Raw genomic sequence first — 20,162 nt, forward strand, 5'->3', positions numbered from 1 at the left:
CTCTTCCAAATCAATGATATAAATTTGCTTTAGGGTAGCAATTGGGCAGGATAAGCAGGTTTTGGATAAGATCATCTATACCACTATTTAAGGGAGCTTTCCCTATTTGAGATCTTTTTTTTTTTTTTTTTTTAATAATTTTTTTAATGCCTCTACACCCATACGTTTAAGGAGAGACAAAATTAAAAAACAATCCCGTAAAAATATAACTCTAAGGCTACGTTTGAATTGACTTTAAACTGATTCCGGAAATGATTTTCCAGAAAATTGGATGTTTGGTTGTTACTTCAAATTCGGTCAAACTGAAAAGCATTTCCAGTTGACCGAAAATGAGAGCCAAAACAACGGAAAATCATTTCCGTTTTCATTTTCACTTCAAATGATTTCCGGCCTTGGAAAATAGAAGAGAGAGAGAGAGAAAGAGCAAGAAGATCATGACGTCGAAGCAAGAAGATCGCATCGGAGCAAGACGATCGCACCACTCCGATCGTTCAAACCCACCCTCGTCGAACCCAGTCACCGATCATCGAGATCGTCTCACCATTTCCGGACCAAGCGCGAAGAGAGAGACAGAGAGAGTAGAGAGATCGTCGCACCGCGAACCCACTCGCACCGCGAACCCACTCGCACCGACGAACCCTGACGAACCCACTCACACCGCGAACCCACTTGCACCAACGAACCTCGACAAACCCACTCGCACCGATGAACCCACTCGCACCGATTCATTCTCATTCTCGTTTGAAATTTTTGTAATAAAATTTGTTTGTGATTTTGATTTTTTACTTTCTCTCTTTGATCTCTAATTTTGTTGTTGTTGTTGTGGTGGCGTGGGTGGTGGTGTTTTGGTGGTTTTCCTGTTGTGTGGTGGTGGGTTTTGTGGGGGCGGTGATGGAAAATAGCATTTTCAGAGTGTTACCAAACACATGAAATTATTTTCTAGAAAAATTTTCATAATACAACCAAACACTTGAAAATATTTTCCTTTCCGGAAAATATTTTACATGAACCAAACGCAGCCTAACTCTCACTAAAACATTGTCTAAAAAATAGGGTTACTCTCCTTTTATTTTCAAATTACTTTATCCACTTATAAATTAGATTCTTAAAATAAAAACATAAGATTTTTTTTTTTTTTTTTTTGGCTACAAAATAAACTTGTAATATTTGTTCATTTCTTGAAGCTAGCCTCATGACACTTCTGGTTGTATTAGTAGTTTTAAATACGTAATACTAAGAAAACATGCAAACTTGAATGAAATAGGACCGCTAAGCCTAACGTTTTCCTTTTTTTTTTCTCCATTATCAAGACTTAAACGTCTCTCTCTCTCTCTCTCTCTCTCTCTCTCTCTCTCTCTCTCTCTCTCTCTCTCTCTCTCTCTCTCTCTCTCTCTCCAGTTTCCTTTCTTCTAAATTGTAATCTCATATTCTTTTTTTGGCTTTTGTTTTTATTTTTTCAAATCTCTTCTTCTTTATTTTTGAATTATTAAAAAAATGTTATTTTTAATGTACTCTTTTTTTCTTTCTTTCTTTTTAATGAGTTATTTACTTATTTATGTTGGTGTTTGAATTGTTTTCTCTTTACATCTGTTTGTACTACATATTTTTTTCCATTTTAATGAATGTATTTTCTATGTCCAAAATAAAAATATCTATGCATGTGGTTTAATTGGATAGAAGAGAGAAACATTTCAAATTGAGATAAATGGAAAATTATGACACTAAACCCAAAAAAAGTCTCATTGCACGCACGAAATATGTGTGATGAGGCTAGTATAAGATAAAGAAAATATTTAGATAGTTCAAAGCATTGCCCCGGGCTCTCACAAAGGGGGTGGGCCCTACAAGTGAGTCCCACCATGGGGCCCACCTCCTTTGTGAGAGCCCGAAGTATGCTCCGAGACTATTTAAATATTGCCCATAAGATAATAGATGGTCTTCTATCTTGCCAAAAGGAAAATTAGTTAATTTAGGAAAATGTTTTGTCACAAATAACTAGTTTTGTAGAAATTTGAATTATTTTCCTGTGTTTGAAATGAGTTTTGAAAAAATCCAAATAATTATATAAACAAAAACTCTCTTGTTGTACTCTTTTCTCTGATTTATAATACTATCGTTTCCACTTTAAAAAAAAAAAGAAAAAAAAGAAAAGAAAAAGGAAAACAAATTCTTAATAGGAAAATATTTTTAAATTTTTAGTGTATTTGTGAGCCTAGGAGAACATATTCCAAATTTAGAATTTATACAAAAAAAAAAAAAAAAATGTAAATGAGAAAGTGACTAATTTGAGAAAAAAAAAATCATCAATTAATCAATATATATATAAAAGCAGAGATCTCATGCAGAAGTGCATAAGGTTCTGCCATGTGGCATTTTGTATGATTACCTTTTCGTTTAGCTCCCATCTTCTTATCAATGATTAGTTTAAGCCATAAATATAGACAATTAAAAGATTTGGTTCTACTCCCTTTTCCAACTTCTTGAACTCTTCCACTTATAATTTCATTAATTAAAAAAAATGAAAGGTTTTCTCCATTCAATGTTAGTTTTCATGTTCTTTTATATATTCTAGTTTCACAAAATATCAAAAGGCCAAAAGAAAAATAGGACTGGATAGATAGAGAGACAAAGAGTGAGAAATTAGTGTCAAAAAGAGTATGGAATTACCTTTGGTTTTAGGTGCATATGCTCTAAACCCCTTAACAACACTATCAAAGCTTGATACAATGCTTTCATAACATATGGGGTTTCTAAAAGGTATGAGCTTTTTGTTTTTATTTATATTTTTGGAAAGTGTTTAATCTTTGTAAGTGATTAAGGTACTCATATGTAAGTAAAGTCATTAACAACACTATCAAAGCTTGATACAATCTTTTCAAAACATATGGGGTTACTATAAGGTATGTGTTTTTTGTTATTATTTATATTTTTGGAAAGTGTTTAATCTTAATAAGTAATTAAGGTACTCAGATGTGAGTAAAATTAAACTTAAAATACGAAATAGTATAAGTATATATTTCCCTATTCAATTATTGTTTTATTTTTAATCTCTTGGCATGTATATTTAGTTTTAAGAATTTGAAATTATAAACCTTAAATCTTAGATGTTTAGCCTTCAAAAGTTCACATGTTTTCTTTTAAAAAAAATAAATACTTCTAAAAAAAGAAAAGGAAATAATAAAAAATTTTATATCGGAAACGGTCAAATGTAAGAACTAAATATACACGTACACCTGATCAAACAAAAAAGGGCATATAGTAACATTTTTAGAGTCTAATTAATTATGGTTACTTATGGATATATTGTGTTACAATTTTTTTTTTCATTCATTATTTTAGTGACGTATAATACATAATCGAAATTAATTTTCCAAACATTATAACACATGAGTATTATAAAATAACTAATAACAAACACGCACATTGCACGGGACATCTACTAATTATTTAGGGAAAAGTTAGTAGCAATCAACCATTAGTAAGAGACAGTTAAATTCAACTTCGATGCAGCCATCAACCATTCCTTCTTGGGAACTCCCTCTGTCCTTCATTGCTTCTAAGTTCAATTTTATTGCAACAATCACACTTGTCCGTTTGAGAACAGTTTATCTAGTTTTTTTGTTGAATTTTTTTATTTATTAAAGTGTGTTAAACTATACTTGTACATTGAAAAAATTTGAAGCAGTGAGAAAAAGAGGGAAAAAAAAGGGTGAGGTTTTAAAAAGTTATACATAAAAATTAAAACCTAAAAGCTAAAGCTTAATGGTTTGTTTAATTGGAGGGGTGAAAAAGTAAGAGGATAGAAAATGACGGGAGGATGAAAAAGTAAGAAGATAGAAAAAATTTTAATTTTCTTTATTTTTGTTTGGTTGGGAGTGAAAATGTAGAGAAATTGAAAAAATGAGTTTGTATAAATTTACTCATATACTCTTATTAAAAAATGATACCCAATTAAAACAAAAAAATGACAAACAAGCAAAAATAAAAAGAAAAGGAAAATACAATCACCTAAATTTATTAAAAAATAAAAATCACGTCTAATTAACAAAAAAATCAAAAACAAAAAAAAAAAGAGAAAAATAAAAACAAAGCAAATCCCTATCATGCCCACGGCTAGGGGAAAAAAAAAAAAAAGCAACGTTGGAAGGCAAAAGCTTTAGAAAACAAAAAAAAAAAAAAATAAAAATACAATTGGGGGCATTTTTATCAATCAAGTAAATCACACTCCCTCCTTCAATTTTCTCCTAATTTTGAAGAGAAAATATTTTGATAGGTTCAAGGAGAAAACACTTAGACTCTACCATATATTTTTTTTCCCACTCTCCCTTCTAATCAAATACAATTCAAAAAGTTTACCCTTCTTATATATATATATATTCCATCCTTTTTAATATCCTACCCCATCGTAAATCGGTGATCACTGAAGGCAATGTCTAGATTGTTCTTGACTCAATCAAATCCCCCAACTCCACTCCTCTTTTGCTTCCCCAATTTTCTAATGTTATATTTAATTTTTGTCCTAAAGCCTCTAATGGCCTAGCCCATTGGACAACTCTTTATTCAAGTTAAGGACTTTAACCCATCTCATCCATCCTTATATAAGCCTTTTGTAAAGATTTTGATGGACAGCTTCTTTTGTTGTCTTTACCCACATTAGGCCTCTTTTTAATAATATCTCTATCTTCTTACTAAAAATAATAATAATAATTAATCTAAGAGAATTATAATTGAGTGAGACTTTTCCTTTTTCTTTAAAAAAAAAAAAAGAAAAGAAAAAAAAGAAAAGAAATGGTGACTCATGAGTTGTCGTCTGTTGAATATGTAACATTCAAAGAAAAGAGTTTTCCGCTCTTACGTGCTTTGACTTCCCATTGTTCTCAAATTCTCAATATCATCTCTCTCTCTCTCTCTAGTCTCAAGTTATAACTTACCAAAATCCAAAACCCAGGTCCGGTTTTCATGAATAAATCCTTATATATTCTTAAACCAATCAAAAACCCACTATCCAAACTATAAATGGGAGCTTGGTACCGAAGACAACAAAGAAGAGAACGAAGAGTTGGAGCACATGGAAGGGAGTTAAAGGGACAGAGTGCTGACTTTGCTGTTTTTTTTTTTTTTTTTGTTCTCTCTGACCTGCGGTACTATTTCTCTCTCTCTCTCTCTCTCTCTCATGCTATTTGTTATGTTTTAGAGTTGGCAAATTCCATGATAATATTTATTTGTACAGGAAGTAACTCAAGAAAATTTAATTCTGCTTATAATCAACTAATGGGGTCTAAATCACTTTTCATTATTGACTGTTGTAATCAATATGATTTAGTTTCTCTAATTCAATCTAAAATAGTTTAAATTTTTAACCAACCCCCCGAAGAGTTTTGTGATTAGATGCATTCTATGGTGATGTTCACAACTTTTAAACACAACCCAAAAAATTAATTAAGAATTTTGTCTAATATTTAGTTGATGTGGCACCAATGAATATTATTATGTTGATTAGCAAGCATTTTATGGTAAAACTGATAATAGCCTTAGCATTTTTTCCTTCAATTTAAAGTGGTTTAGATATCCCACTAAACACGGAATTAGAGTTTGTGATTTTGTACATTCAATGATGATGTTTAACCTTACAATGTGTTAACTTATAAATAAACACAACATAACAAATTTAGTTAATATGTCGTTGATGTGGCATGAATCTCTATCATTGTCAAGTCAATTTGTAAGCATTTTGTAGTAAAATTGATATTAGCTTTAGCATTTTCCGGTGGCTATAGAGTTGTGAAATCAGAACAGCCTCTTGCTGGCAGTCTGTTATTATAAATTTGAGTTTATAACATATAACCTCTATAGTCTATTCAGTTCTTCATGTATAGCTCCAGGAAGCCTGATTGCTACAATTAGCTATATTAATGTTCTTATTAACATTATGACATTGTTTATGCACAATCAAAAAGCATAGAAATATACAAAAAACTTTGCGACTAGATTTTAGAATGAGTGATATCCTTGAAGGTTGGAACTCTCAACATCGGAATTAAAAGAACGTAAGGTTTGCATTCTGTTGTTTGCAAGTCTTTCCCCACTTTTCTTTCTCTCTTTTTGCCATTTCTGCTTTCGATTCCAATGCTTAACCATCATCACAGTTAATCCAAGAAAAGCTGTGCCTATAGTGCCTCCACTAATTGACAGTAACATCACAAATATCCATTCTGTTCCCTTCCAATATGGAATGATAATCCATGTTGCTGCAATGTAAGCTGTTGCCATGAACGACAATGCTATCCACATTACCTTGTGAGCAACCTTCAGTATCATCATCTGAGGTTTTCTTTGGAAAGGAATGATGCTAACTAGAACGACAACAATACATAGAGAAGTGAACGATGCAATATTGCTTAATATGAATACTTTGAAAGCTGTTGTTTTGTACACCATGGACTTTCCTGCCAGTGGTCCACCATGATAGTCATAGACACCACCTGGGGGGCTTATAACAGCTGTAAATGTAACTGTGGCAATCAAAATAGTCACCAGTGTAATCGTGTTCCTGGCATTCTGAACTGCCTCTCTGTATGTCTCGTCTTGCTTGTTTTGGCGAATTCTGTAAAATTCTACTAGTTCTTCCTGTCGTTTTTCACTGAGACGTTTCTGTTGCCCAAAACTGGTCAGGGTACTAGTAGTCTGCTTTGACAAGCATTCTGGTTCAGATGTGTTACTGTCCTGAATTTCAGAACTTTTTTCCACTTGATGCTTGATCCATTTAATATGCACATTTCCATTGGTCTGGTTGAGGATGTCAAGGGCTGCGAGTCCTTTATGGTTCTGGAAACTAATATCCACCGCTGTTTTGTTGATCAAGTAATCCACAATCTGTAACAAATTGGAATTTCAGAAGTCTAATTAGGAAAAATGCACACGCACACAATAACAACAGTAGAAGCATCAACAATCAAGTTTAATCTTTGTAACACACAATTGCAAATCTTTCCATTTGAAAGAAATGTTACTATCTGACTTCAGCAGTCCTTGAGGACTTGGGCTTGGGACACAAAGGAACTTGGGTATGATTTTTAAAGTAGAATACTTCACATACCGTAACATGCACAAAAACACACACACAAACCATTGACACGACAAGGTACTATTAAGTGTTCACTGTCTATTTGATGCAATTCAGCCGAAATTATAAATTGTATCTGCAAAATTTTTATTACGTCATATATTTCATCTGAACACGACTGCACCATAGGCTGTTCTAATTTCTCAACTATGAATTATACAACAGATATCATTTTCATTTCTCACCTGATGGTGACTTCCAGAGGCTGCAATATGTAAGATTGTGTTACCCAATTGATCTGGACAGCGGAAGATCTTGGTATCATTGAAAATATGTACCAAGTATAAGAAAGCATCGTAGTGGTTGTATCTCACAGTTAGATGAAAAAATTCTCTCCATTCTTCATGTAACACTGAAAAGATGTTGGAGCCATTGAAGTGAATTCTTCTAGAATTGCAGTGTTGCCATTCATTGCTGCCAAGTGCAAAGGTGTGTAACCAAAAACTCCTGAGCAAGGTCTGCGTCTACCTGTAGGAGCATTCTTGTTATCTCCATGTGCCCTCTATGACAAGAGCAGTGTAATGGTGAAGAACCGTTCCTGTCAAACTTCTGAGTTAAGCTTGGGCACACATCTAAAATCTTCCTAACAATTCCTGCATCACCAACTCTAATTTGTTAATAATTAAGCATAATTTAGCTGAACAATTAATATTTACATCGCAAATCATCTACATATTTGATTTGTTTAGAAATTATCACCAGGTGGACTTTGGAATGGATGCAAAGAGAAATGCCAAATTGTTTGGTGATGTGTTCAACACGGAAAAGTTAGTTAACAGAACTTTACAACCTACCTGTGTGTCCTCTTGACACAGCAACATGAAGGCAATTTTGAACAAGATCATCTTCTTCAAACCCCTGTAACCAAGGCTTACTCAAAAGGAGCTTAACCACATCAAGATTCCCATGATTACAAGCCATAAAAAAGCCACTCTGGTTGTCAGAGTTAAGCTTACAAGCTGCCCAGGAATTGATATCCAATAGCAGCTTTAAGACCTCAACATTCCCTTGATGACAAGCTTCATGCAATGGAGTCTCCAGCTTGCTATTATCAGCAGCAACCATGTCAGGGCACAACTTGATAATTTCTGTGACCAATTCAATATGTCCAAATATTGAAGCCAGGTGCAATGGCGTGTGAATGGTATTAGCTGTTCTTTGTTGGAGAATTTCTTCATTCTCATTAACTAAACTCATAAAATCTTGCCTGTCATTCTTACGAATTGCCTCTAAAAGCCTTTGGTCCATTTACTTAAGCTTCAAGGCTCACTCTATAAAAAGCAAGATAGTCAGATGGAAAGTTGTGTTGTCAATGCTTATGGAAATGGTAATTGTTCTTCCAATTCAGTTGGTTAGATTTTGTGCAAGAAATTAGAAATGAATAAGAAAGCTGAACAATGCAGTTAAGGTATCCCTCCTCTGCTCTATGGAACCTTTTTAACTGCTAACTTCCTATGTTCTCTGGAAATGCAGCTGATACTTTCTAAGCATCTTCAAGGAAGATCACTAGTATTGCAACAATTAAATATCTTCCTTTTCTTAAGGCCTTGCAAGACACTCTTATGCCAGAAATTTCATATGAAAGGTCGAATATTAAACAATCAGCATAGATGAAAGAGGCAATGGTTGATTTATAAATAAGTCAATGATTGATGATTTTGACAATTCTTTCATTTATTTTATCTCTTCCAAGTCAATGCTATGAATTAGCCTTGATAAATGAACTTCCTGCTTTTACATACCATCAAGCTAGTGTAATTTCATATATATATATATATATATATATATGTTTATATAGATGATATCCACATTTATATGGATAATATTCAAACTATATCACTGTACCAATTTGATATTTGAAATAATGATAACATATTGCACAATTTTAGTATACATACTTATAAATTATATACTTGTAAGTTATCTATCAAAAAAAAAATATATATATAGTTGTAAGTTGTAAGCACATTAACAAATTAGAACTTAAACAGGAAAAGTAAAATGCATATTTGATTATTTATTTCGTGGACAATTTAAAAGTTTGAGAAGACTAGTTTAGATAATTAAATATGATCTGACTAGTTAAAATAATTAAATATGATCCTCAATCTTCAAATGTATAACCTGTTATAAAGTGGTTCTATAACCCATAGACCTCATGCTAACATTATTATTGTCAATGTGTAATCCTAGGCCTAGTGAGAGCTCAATAATCTGATCTACCTGTGCAACAGCCCATGGTCCAGATCACCTTCAATGAAGTACATGATGAGGAACACCCTAAGAAGCCTAATCTGCCAACCTAGATAACATATTCTACCTACCTATTATGCATTGGTAACTTCCCAGGGTAATGACCTGACTCACTCACTCACCCCTTATCCAGCAAGATCTGTAAGGAGTCAACTGCCATTTTCAGGTAATTTTCCTTGTTTACAGTTGTTGGGTTTGGTTTTGCTTCTGCTCCATTTTATTTTGGTTGTTAACCAAAAAAAAAAAAAAAACATAAAAAAGGAAAAATATTCTAAATCCTGTTCTAGTATTAGGCTTGGTCAAATGGTGGTTTTGCTTCTTTGGTGTTCCAGTAACAAAAAAACTAAATATAATTCTTGTCAATTCATTTTTTTGAGTTGTTTAGGACCTTGGAAATTAGAATGTTCCTTAAAATTTATATTCAGCTTAGCCCAGTTTGATTGTTTGGCTTAGTTTAGTTTAGTTTAGTTGCTTCTATTTTTTCTTTGAAGTTTCAAATTTTCATGAACCCAAATTTTTTTCCCCCAGTTCTTTAAAGTAATCAGGAACAATATTTGACATGATATTTAAAGTTTTATATATTTTTATTTTTACTTTCCTCAAAAATTCAATTGGAAGGTGTATGGTAGGTTGATTCTCAGCAATCACTATATATATAGTAGCAGGTGAGAAAGAAAGTTTTTCCTTGAAAACAAATCCGTGAAATATGTTCAAATTTCAATACTTTTCTTAGTTTTGGTTTGAGCTTGCTATGAAATTTGCTTGTGTTGAATATCTTGGATTTCCCACCAATATGCACAACTGTAAAATTATTTTTTATATAACATTTCAAAAGGCACCTTCTTGTTTCCATGGCACTTTTGACTGTTCCAATTTTCTGAACAGTTGATGGTTGGATAGATGTACTAAAATGGATTCTTGATTGCATTGTAATTTGATTTAGTTAGGATGCTTGATTAGGCAGTAAGGGAACTGGTATAGTCGATCTGGATTTAATGGTCATAAGAACAAGTAAACTGGAAGGAAACAACTTATAGTGTTTAGAGTCTTTGTAGAGTTGAAAGCACCAATTGTTGGGAAATTCTTGGATCAACATATTTAGGAATTAGGGTCACACTTTTCAAAATTTTCTATCATAATAAAAATACAATTACCATATGCCTTTTCATTTTTTCCAATTACATGCAATGATTTTCCTTCCTTTGTAAACCAAATGAAATCCTTGGAAAACAAGAAATAAAACATTTTCAATGAATGAGAATAAAACGTACAAACTAGAAAATGATTTTCAAAGTAAATACTTAAGCTCCCAACTATTTTTGCAAAATTAGGCAGCCAAGTAGATTTCACTCTAACCAGCTTGTTGCTTCTTCAAGATCAAATCAGTTACCCTTTCCTCAATTTTGACTGTTCAGTATGCATGATATCCTAGGCATCTGGAACTACTAAGGTCAGAGTTGGTGGAGAAATTGGATTTGGATTCTGATCGAGTTTCATCTCTAGTGTTAGAGTTTGTGGAGTGAGACTTGATGTCAAGTTTGATGTCGGGCTTAGCAGATTGTGACTGGGTTTTGCTATCAGTGAGCATAACAGTCCCTTGTTTTTTACCTTTGTCTTTCCTCCACTTCAACTTCCTCAACCAGTGTCTAGCCAAAACAACTCCTAGATAGAAGAATAGAGTTCCCATGGTTGCGGCACTGATAGCAAGTATCCATTCTTTTCCATGACCATGTGGTAAAATTATCCATGTGGCTGCAACATAAGATGTAGCCACGAATGAGACAGCCAACCACATGACTTTGTGAGTAACAACCAGTAGCCTCATTAGTAGTTTTCTTTGAAAAGGAATGATACTGACTAGAATTATAACAATGCTCAAAGATGTGAACAATGCAAAGTTGTTGCTTATTGTAAAGACCTTGAAAGCTGTTGTTCCAGCCACTGTTGAATTTCCACTCGATGATTGTTGCTGGTAAACACCACCAGGAGGGTTTAATCCAGCAGTAAAAGTAACTGTGGCAATCAGAATGGCAACAAGTGTGATTGTGTTCCTGGCATTTTGCAGTGCCTCCCTGTATATATCATGTTGCCTACTTCGACGGTCATTATAAAGTTTAGTTAGTTCTACCTTTCGTCTTCTGCTCAGGAGCTTATGTCGCTGCAAATTGGCCAAGGAGCTAGTTGTCTTCTTTGGTGAATGATCTGGCATAGTTGAGTTGTCCTCTTGAATTTTGTCTGTCTCCTCAGCTTGATGATGGAGTGCAATTACTTCATAATTTCCTTGGTTGGGTGGATCACCAAAGTCCTTTGTAATGGGCAACCTGGACACATTATCTAATTTAATTGGCCTCCAAGTGTCCTCAAATATGCCTGGATTAGTTCCTTCAACTTCTTTTGAACGTAAAATTTTCTTGTTAATACCACCAGCTCTCTCCAACATAGCTTTAATATGTGGAAATTTATCAATACTACCTGCCTGGTCTAGGATGCCAAGAGCTGTGAGTCCCTCATAATTCTGAGAGTTGATCTCCACTGTTTTTTTTTTAATCAAAAACTCCACAATCTGGAACAAACTCAAAAAAAAAAAAAAAAAAAAAAAAAGCGCCCAATTAGAACAACACACAAATAATGGACACAATAATATGCTTTCTTGTTTTATGTTTTTGGCTTTTGGCCATTGGAATTGCTTCTTGTTTATTCCATGATTTTCGAAAATTAAAGTGATCATATTTGGATAACATTTGGCCATAAACAATAGTGGTCTTGATGAGTCACCCACAAAGAGGAAGCAACAGTTTCTCAATTGTAAGGGAGTAAGCTAACTTCTATTATTGGCGATGTATCACACGGGGTAATTTCCTGGGGACAGTGAATGTCTTTTCCTATTGAATCAGGTTAATAAATGCCAGAATATAGATGTGTCTTGAACCATCCATATTGGAATATTGCATGCTCATCTAAGTTTCATAATCATAACCATATCAAATATGAGTATAGACCATTCCTTACCTGAGAGCATCCTCTAGAGACTGCAAGATGCAAGAGAGTGTTACCACATTGATCTGGATGGTGGAAGAGATCAGTATTGTGGAAGGCACTCACCAACCATATGAAAGCCTCATAGTGCTTGTACTTCACAGTTAAATGAAAAACTGTTTCTCCCTGTCTTGTGAGATGATGAAAGGATATGGGAGCTATCTGCTCAAATTCTTCAAAAATTTCTGTTTTTGCATTCATTGCTGCCAAGTGCAGTGGCATGTGACCTGTGCTACTGAACTGCAGAGCGAGGTCTGTGCTAAGCTTTAGGAGCATTCTTGTTATTTCCAGGTTCCCACTGTTACAAGCATGGTGCAATGGAGAATATCCATTCTTGTCAACCTTCCAAGCAAGGTCTGGGAACACATTTAATAACTCTCTAACAACACCTGCACAACCAAGTATGGATTTCTATTATAAATGGAAATAAGTGATGATAGGAGTCCCCCCATCTCCAAAGATTTGGGACCAACTCCTTTCAATCAGAAGAATGGAATTGTAAATTCTCATCTATAGTGTACTGTAAATAGTGGAGGCCTTGGACTTTTTTTGAGATTTGTCTTGTGTTGCCTGTCAGATTTGAAGGGTTGTGGATAATTGAATTCAATTATCTGTTTTTTCCCTTAGTCTACTCCTTTATTACACATACAGAATAAAATAATTGATTGACATTTTCCGACACATAGAGCAGGTCTGTGATTAATTTTAAGTATGTTAAGAGTGGATTTGCAAAGAATAGTTAAGATGAGTTGCTGCCTACCTGTGTGCCCTCTTGATGCAGCCACATGAAGACAAGTTGGATCAAATCCCTCATCTTCTAATCCCACCAACCAAGACTGATTCAACAGGAGCTTCACCAGGTCGACATGCCCATGACTGCAAGCCATAAAGAATGCACTCTGGTTATCAGCATTAAGCTTACAAGCCGCCCAAGGATTGTGCTCTAATAGCAGCTTGAGAACCTCAGTATGCCCTCGACTACAGGCTTCATGCAATGGAGTCTCCAGCTTATTATTCTCCGCAGCAACCATGGGGCGCAACTTCAAAATTTCCATCACCAATTTAACATGTCCAAATCTTGATGCCAAGTGTAACACTGTGCTCCTGGAACCATCTGTTCTTTGTTCAAGAAAGTTTTCATTCTCTTGAACTAAATTGATGAAGGTGCTTTTGTCATTTCTTGCAATCGCCTCTAAAAGCCTTGGATCCATTTCTATAAGTTAGAAGATGCCACCAAGTGGGAAATAATCAGTGGAGAAAGTGTGTTTCACAACTAGTGTTTACAAGAAATCTAGTGGATGAAATAACTTTTCCACTTTATGTTGCCTCAAAACCAGCAAGAGAAATTGAGACTTTGTAACATGGAATAAGGATATACTTTTTAGATGGTTTTAATTCTACATATCTATATTTTTACTTATAGTAGCAAAAAACTAATCTTTGCAGTGTGGAAAATGGTTAGAAATTGTTGAGCACTAGCTTCCTAGCTTCTCTTTGGAATGCATTGATTAAATTCTCAGCAACTTCAGGGAAGCTCATTTTCTGGGAAATTTTGCAATGACTAGAAAATTCTTCCGTGGCAGGCCCAAAAGGTACGCTTTATGGTGAGTTGAGGGAGTGGGGTCTACCCTCAGGATGAGGAAACCACGGACATACGTTAATGATTGTCTTCACCATTATGAGATGTTAATTTTATTTAGTTAATATTTTCTATTGAGGTCAATGTGTAAGTTTTACTTATACATTCCCTATTGTACAAAAGTTGTGCATATCAAGACATCAATTTGGGGTGCAAATGATTCTGCATGATCCCTGCGTAGACCACTTAGTGTGAAATACATTGTTTCTCTCGAAATAAATTGACAAAAGTGGATTTCTTATTTGTCAAATACCTCATAAAAACCTCAGTAGATTTTTATTAAACTCCCCATTCTAGTATAGAAGCAAATCATGTGGAGAAGTTGAGTTTCACAGCTTTTGCTCAGACATTTCATGATAAGAACAAACTCAGATAAACATATTCTAACCTTCAAAAGTATGGTACAACCTGAAAATATATAGAAAATACTAAGGATATGAAGTATGGAGAAGTTGTCTGCTTTGTGTGTGTGTTCTTGACACGTATACTTTTGTTGACTAGTCTGTGCGGTGTCTACTCAGGCCTTGCAACTTCTTAAGGTTCTTCAAGGAACACATGTACTAACTTCTTAGCATTTGCAAGGCATTTATTTATTAAGCTTCTTCCTCCTTTCATCCAGCTGTAATTAGTAGAAAGAATTATTGATATTCCTGTTCCTTTTTGTAACATGGATACAGCACGTAGGCCATGAGGTCACATCTAATGCATAAATTTAGATGGTAAGGCCCATTTTGGTTGGAAGCAAATTTTAATGCAATTGGGTCAAGACTAGAATACAAAATTTGAAGAAAAAACTAAGAAGCCAGTGAGATATTGTTTTCTGATAATGCATTCTTTCAATCTAATCAATGACCCCACCTCATCCTTTTACATGCTACATATGAACCAATATGCTTTAGCAACTTCACCTTCTTACATGCTTCTTGATAACCACCTCAAGTTTAAACTTTTGGTTAGCCATAACTTTTCTAGCATTCTTGTTTCTTTTCACAGTATGAGTACAATTTATTACCAATTCCAAATTAAATTCCTCTTTCACATTTCAGATATACTTAAAAATTATGCTTCCACCTCTGTCAACCTTGTGATCTCCCTCTCTTGCTTTCAAACAGTGAAGAATATGTTTTGTGATATCAATTTTGCTTAGTGATTTGGTCACGAAAGGTGAGTATTTATGCTCACTACTTTTCTTCTTCATCATCTTTAGACTTCTTTAATGTTCTATAGCCACTTTTCCTCTGGCTACAACTACATCCCATGTTGACATAGTCAGTTATCCTCAAATGTTGATACAAGTAGCTGCAAAATAATGACTGGCCACTAAGTTGGTGTCTTTTTTCGCAAACTGCTTGAAAAGTTTGGTCATAATAGTTTTCAGGGCCTTTATAATATACTTGAACATAATGCTACACTTGTTTGTTCCTATGTGTAATTTATGCGCGTGCTGTTAGTTTTTTGGGAGTATGCTTTGCTTTGCAGATGAGCAAGTCTGCAGGAGGGTGGTTGCTTAGCAGATTTTTGGAATTTATCTGTTTGTGTACTTTCGGGAGAGGTTTTTTCAATCCAATAATTCCTCCAACACAATGATTTACTCTTCTGGATTTGCAGATGATTTACAATATGACTTTTTATAATTCATGCTTTACCCCCTTAGCAGTGCATGTCTTGTGTCACTGACTTGTAGTTCCTTTACATTTTAATCACTCCTCTTCAAATAGTGAGCACAAAAAATGTGAGGACTATGTAGAGGGAATCTTTAAAAGGTGAGATAAAGAATTTTGAGGCACCTTTAATTCTCTAGATCATTATTAACTTGCAATTTGAAGTTCATGGGAAGTTGATGGTTCAATATAATTAATGACAGCAATGTCATGCAATTTATTTGAGCTACTTGAGAATGCAATTTATAAAATTAAGATGATTTTCATTTTGCTAGGAATTAAATTGACAAATACCATGACAATGTAATTTGGAGTGGTTCTGCATTCCTTGATCATTATGTGAGACAATAAACCTAGGACTTTGGAAGCGAAAAATTCTTTCTCAAGCCTTAACAAGCCCACTCAAGCTAGCCAACAATATCCAGATTCTTAGACATAATGAGGGTTCTGGGTCTTGAAGTTTTCTTAGAGAAGCTAGTTGTGGTTTTTCTGGTAAGCTGTCTAGCCATTATTTGAGAGGAACGCAGATTGAGACTTTTTTTCTTTGGCTTCTTAAGCTCTCAAGCAAAAAGGAAACTGTGTGGGAGCATTTTATGATGCTCATTTGTTGAACCAAATATAATATATATATATATATATATATATAAATATATGTGTGTAGAGAGAGTTTGTGGATATGAGCTCCTGGGCAAAACAGCAAAGTAGAATGAGACTGGCTTTGCTTCTCAAACTATCAAGCCGAAAGCAATTGCCTCCCTTTCTCTCCCATTTGGCTCTTGATCTAGTGCTCTTATTTTTGTATCCTATAGTTATAGCCAAGATCACAAAAGAACCCACGCCAAGTGCTCCATAAAATACCCCTTTTATAATTTTATTGTTCCACTCTTCCTTTAATCCCAGAAGAGAGTTTTTGTGAGTTGAGACCACATAAACATTCCAGTGAGGTTCACTGCAATCAAACCTTGAGGGAGTTGCCTTGGTGTTTCAGAGGTTCTGGGTTTCTGTGAGCCAGGAGTTCATAGAGGAAATCACCATTGAAGGATTCTAGAGGTTCTGGGACTACTACCTTACTATGGTAGGAAGGCAGGGATGGCATTTGTACTTGTAGAGGTGGTATAGAGTTTAGGCCAACAAAGGTTTTATAAGTCGCTGACTATTGTAATTATTCATAATGGATTTTTTTATGGGATTATTTCTGTCTAATGGTTTTTCATTTCAAAAGGTTTTCTCCTTTAGTTGTCCACTTTGTGATCATTCTCATTGTTACTATTTTATTGCTTTAACTATTGATTTGGTTGATATTTCATAAAATGTGGTGTGTGTGAGTGTATACTGAGAAACCTCACACTTCCAAAGAAGCACAAGAAGAAAAAACATACTGAACAAAAAAATATGTAAGAAAATCCTTCATTGTTACCACTACATTAAACGTTCAGTATGAGTGATATCCTTGATGGTATGTGCTCTCAACATCCGAAATTTGACTTTCTATGTCAACACCCTCCCCTCTATCCTTTCTTTGTTTTCTCCACTTCCGTTTCCACAGCCAGTGCTTAACCAGCATCACACCTAGGCCGATAAAACTTGCTCCCAGGGTGCCACTGCTTATTGCTATTAGTGTGACAAACACCCATTCTGTCCCTTGACTGTGAGGAATGATCATCCATGTGGCTGCAGCAAAACCTGTTGTCATGAATGCCACAGCTACCCACATGACCTTGTGAGCAACCACCAAGAGTCTCATCTGTGGCTTCCTCTGATAGGGGATGATGCTGACAAGAACAACCACTATGGATAGAGAGCTAAACAATGCAAGGTTGTTGCTTATTGCAAAGACCTTGAAAGCTGTTGTTCTACCAAGTATTGACTTCCCTTTCATTTCTCCATCCTGATAAAATCCACCGGGAGGGCTAATTCCAGCAGCAAAAGTAACTGTAGCAATCAAAATGGCAACAAGTGTTACAGTATTCCTAGCATTTTGTAAGGCTTCCATATATATTTTTTCATGCTGCTTATTTCGGTAAACGTCACCTATATTTTCCCGGTGCCTTCTGATAAGATGCTTGTGTTGTCGTGTATTGGTTGGGGATAAGGACTCTTGTTTATATGTTTCATTGCTAAATGTCTCTCCAACCCGGTCGCATGGTGATGATGTTCTAGAGTTGGTTCCCTTGCTTAATCTAGGTGAGCACATGCATTCATAAGAAACCATTTCACTCATAACGGACACATCCAAATCATCATCTATGCAACCCTGCCATGAAGAATTCTTACGTATAATAGGCAGCTGATCATTGGTTCTATCTACTTCTGGTGAACAAGATAACAACTTGATACTGCTTTTACCACCAGCTTTAATGAACTTGGATTTAAGTCGCCGAATTTCTTTATTTTTCTTAGCCTTGTTGAGGATGTCAAGTGCTGTGAGTCCTTGAAAGTTCAGAGAATTAATCTCCACTTTTGTTTCGTTGATCAAGTACTCCACTATCTGGTACAAACGTACAATAAAGAGCACAATTAATAGACGTGTTCACATGTAGATTGACAATGATAATGCTTGTACCTTTAACTTTTAAGTAAAGTAGATTAGAGAATATATTTTCCTTTTTGCATATCGATTTAATAGCTTGGTATGAAAGAATAAATCAATTCGAGAACATAACACAGGAGCAAAGTAATAATACCTAGATGATATTCAACTATGGACACAAATGACCTTTAATTAATCTTTTTTGTGAAGAAAGGATTCAGACAATGACACAGGAAACCAACATGAAATGATGTAGGTGGGAGATAGAACTATTTACTCTCTGTGTTTTAATATATATATATATATATATGAATGATCTAGTAAGTTTATTCATGAAAAACACTATTTTAGCCAAACTTGTGGCATCATAATTATTAATACCTACAATTTTCCAAATTTTCCAAACATTTCAGAAAATTAGTCAAAACTATTTAGATTACAAGATGCACAACATGATGAGCCATATATTTAGATTACAAGTCAGCCATGAGAATTACACCAAGTTCATTTTATATTTCATGCTTGTTCCTTATGCCATCCTCATGTTGTGATTGTAGTTTCATTTTATGTCTCATGCTTATGGTTTCCAAAAAAAAAAAAAAAAAAAAAAAAAAAAAAAAAAAAAAAAACATAATTGAAATTAACATCCATTTCTCTCACCTGATGGTGCCCAACAGAAACTGCGGCATGTAAAATGGTGTTACCATTTCGATCTTGACAGTGCATGAGATTTGTACCATTGGAGACATGCACTAAGTACACTAGAGCATGATATTGACCATATCTTACAGCCAGATGAAACACTGACTCTCCCTCATATGTGGCATAATGAAAAGATACCGAAGCCATCTTAACAAATTCTTCAAGGACTGAAACTCTGCCATGCATTGATGCCATATGCAGTGGTGTAAAACCATTGTTGTTATAGTGCAGAGCTAGACTTGCATCACAGCTTAGGAGCATCCAGGTTATATCCGTGTGTCCACGGATGCAAGCATAATGCAATGGCAAGTTTCCATTCTCATCAATCATTAGAGCAAAGTTGGGACGCGCATCTAGTAACTCTCTAACAACATCTGCACCAAGAGTAGTCTAATTTTAATACTTAATAATAATCATATAGAATAAATGATTTGGTAAAAAAATATCACAAGGTGGACTTAAAAATCAATGGAAATGTGTAAATCTTTCATGTGAATAGTTTATGAATGAGTATAATTTAACTAAGAAAAAACTCTTGCTACTTACCAGTATGTCCTTTATATGCAGCCACATGGATACAAATTTGATCAAACACATTTTCCTCTAAACTTCTCATCCCGGTATTATTTAAGAGGAGTTTCACCACGTCATAATGGCCATTACTACAAGCTATGAAAAATGCACTCTTGTTTTCAGAGTTGACCTTAGAGGCTGCCATTGGATTGACCTCTAATAGCAGCTTCAAGACCTCTGCCTTCCCTTGGCGACAAGCTTCATGTATTGGAGTCTCAAGCTTCTTGTTTTCTGCTGCAACCAAGTCCGGACACAACTTAACAATTTCAGATACCATGTCAACGTGTCCTAACATCGAAGCAAGGTGTAATGCAGTGTCCAAGGAATCGGTTGTTCTTTGCTCAAGAATTCCTTCATTTGCTTGAAATAAACTGATCAAAGTGGGTGTGTCTTTTATCCTAATTGCCTCTAGAAGCCTAGAATCCATCTCCTGAAGCTTCAAAGCTATATTATGTTTTCCTACGAGGCTTCAACTTTATACTAAAAAGGAAAAATATGAGTTAAAAAGTTATGTTCCAGTATTTTTAGACACCTATATATAGGAAATTAGCAATGATGTAAACTACTTCGTTTTTAGATGCTTTGAAAATCTGCTTGCAATGGGAAATGATAGAGAAATTGAGTGAGAAAGAATGTGTCTATTAA

General features: G+C 34.7%; 1 protein-coding gene, 1 long non-coding RNA gene and 1 pseudogene across 2 annotated transcripts; 1 reads left to right on the forward strand and 2 right to left on the reverse strand.

The window, feature by feature from the left end:
- Positions 1-4,827: 4,827 nt before the first annotated feature.
- LOC115991495 lies at positions 4,828-7,928 on the forward strand. The gene is made up of 3 exons (XR_004092206.1): positions 4,828-5,141; positions 7,289-7,552; positions 7,826-7,928. It is a non-coding gene; the product is annotated as an uncharacterized LOC115991495 (long non-coding RNA).
- Positions 5,977-8,603, reverse strand: LOC115991494 (annotated as a pseudogene).
- A 1,233-nt stretch (positions 8,604-9,836) lies between these two features.
- On the reverse strand, positions 9,837-20,079 carry LOC115990141. The gene is made up of 6 exons (XM_031113998.1): positions 19,491-20,079; positions 18,903-19,318; positions 17,148-18,200; positions 13,173-13,632; positions 12,386-12,801; positions 9,837-11,939 (listed from the first exon to the last, which is right to left on the reverse strand). Exons 1-6 carry the CDS (start codon positions 19,942-19,944, stop codon positions 10,788-10,790), a joined length of 3,951 nt encoding a protein of 1,316 aa, XP_030969858.1. The 5' UTR covers positions 19,945-20,079; the 3' UTR covers positions 9,837-10,787.
- Positions 20,080-20,162: the final 83 nt, after the last annotated feature.

This window comes from Quercus lobata, chromosome 5 (genome assembly GCF_001633185.2).
Source record: "Quercus lobata isolate SW786 chromosome 5, ValleyOak3.0 Primary Assembly, whole genome shotgun sequence".
Taxonomy (NCBI): Eukaryota; Viridiplantae; Streptophyta; class Magnoliopsida; order Fagales; family Fagaceae; genus Quercus; species Quercus lobata.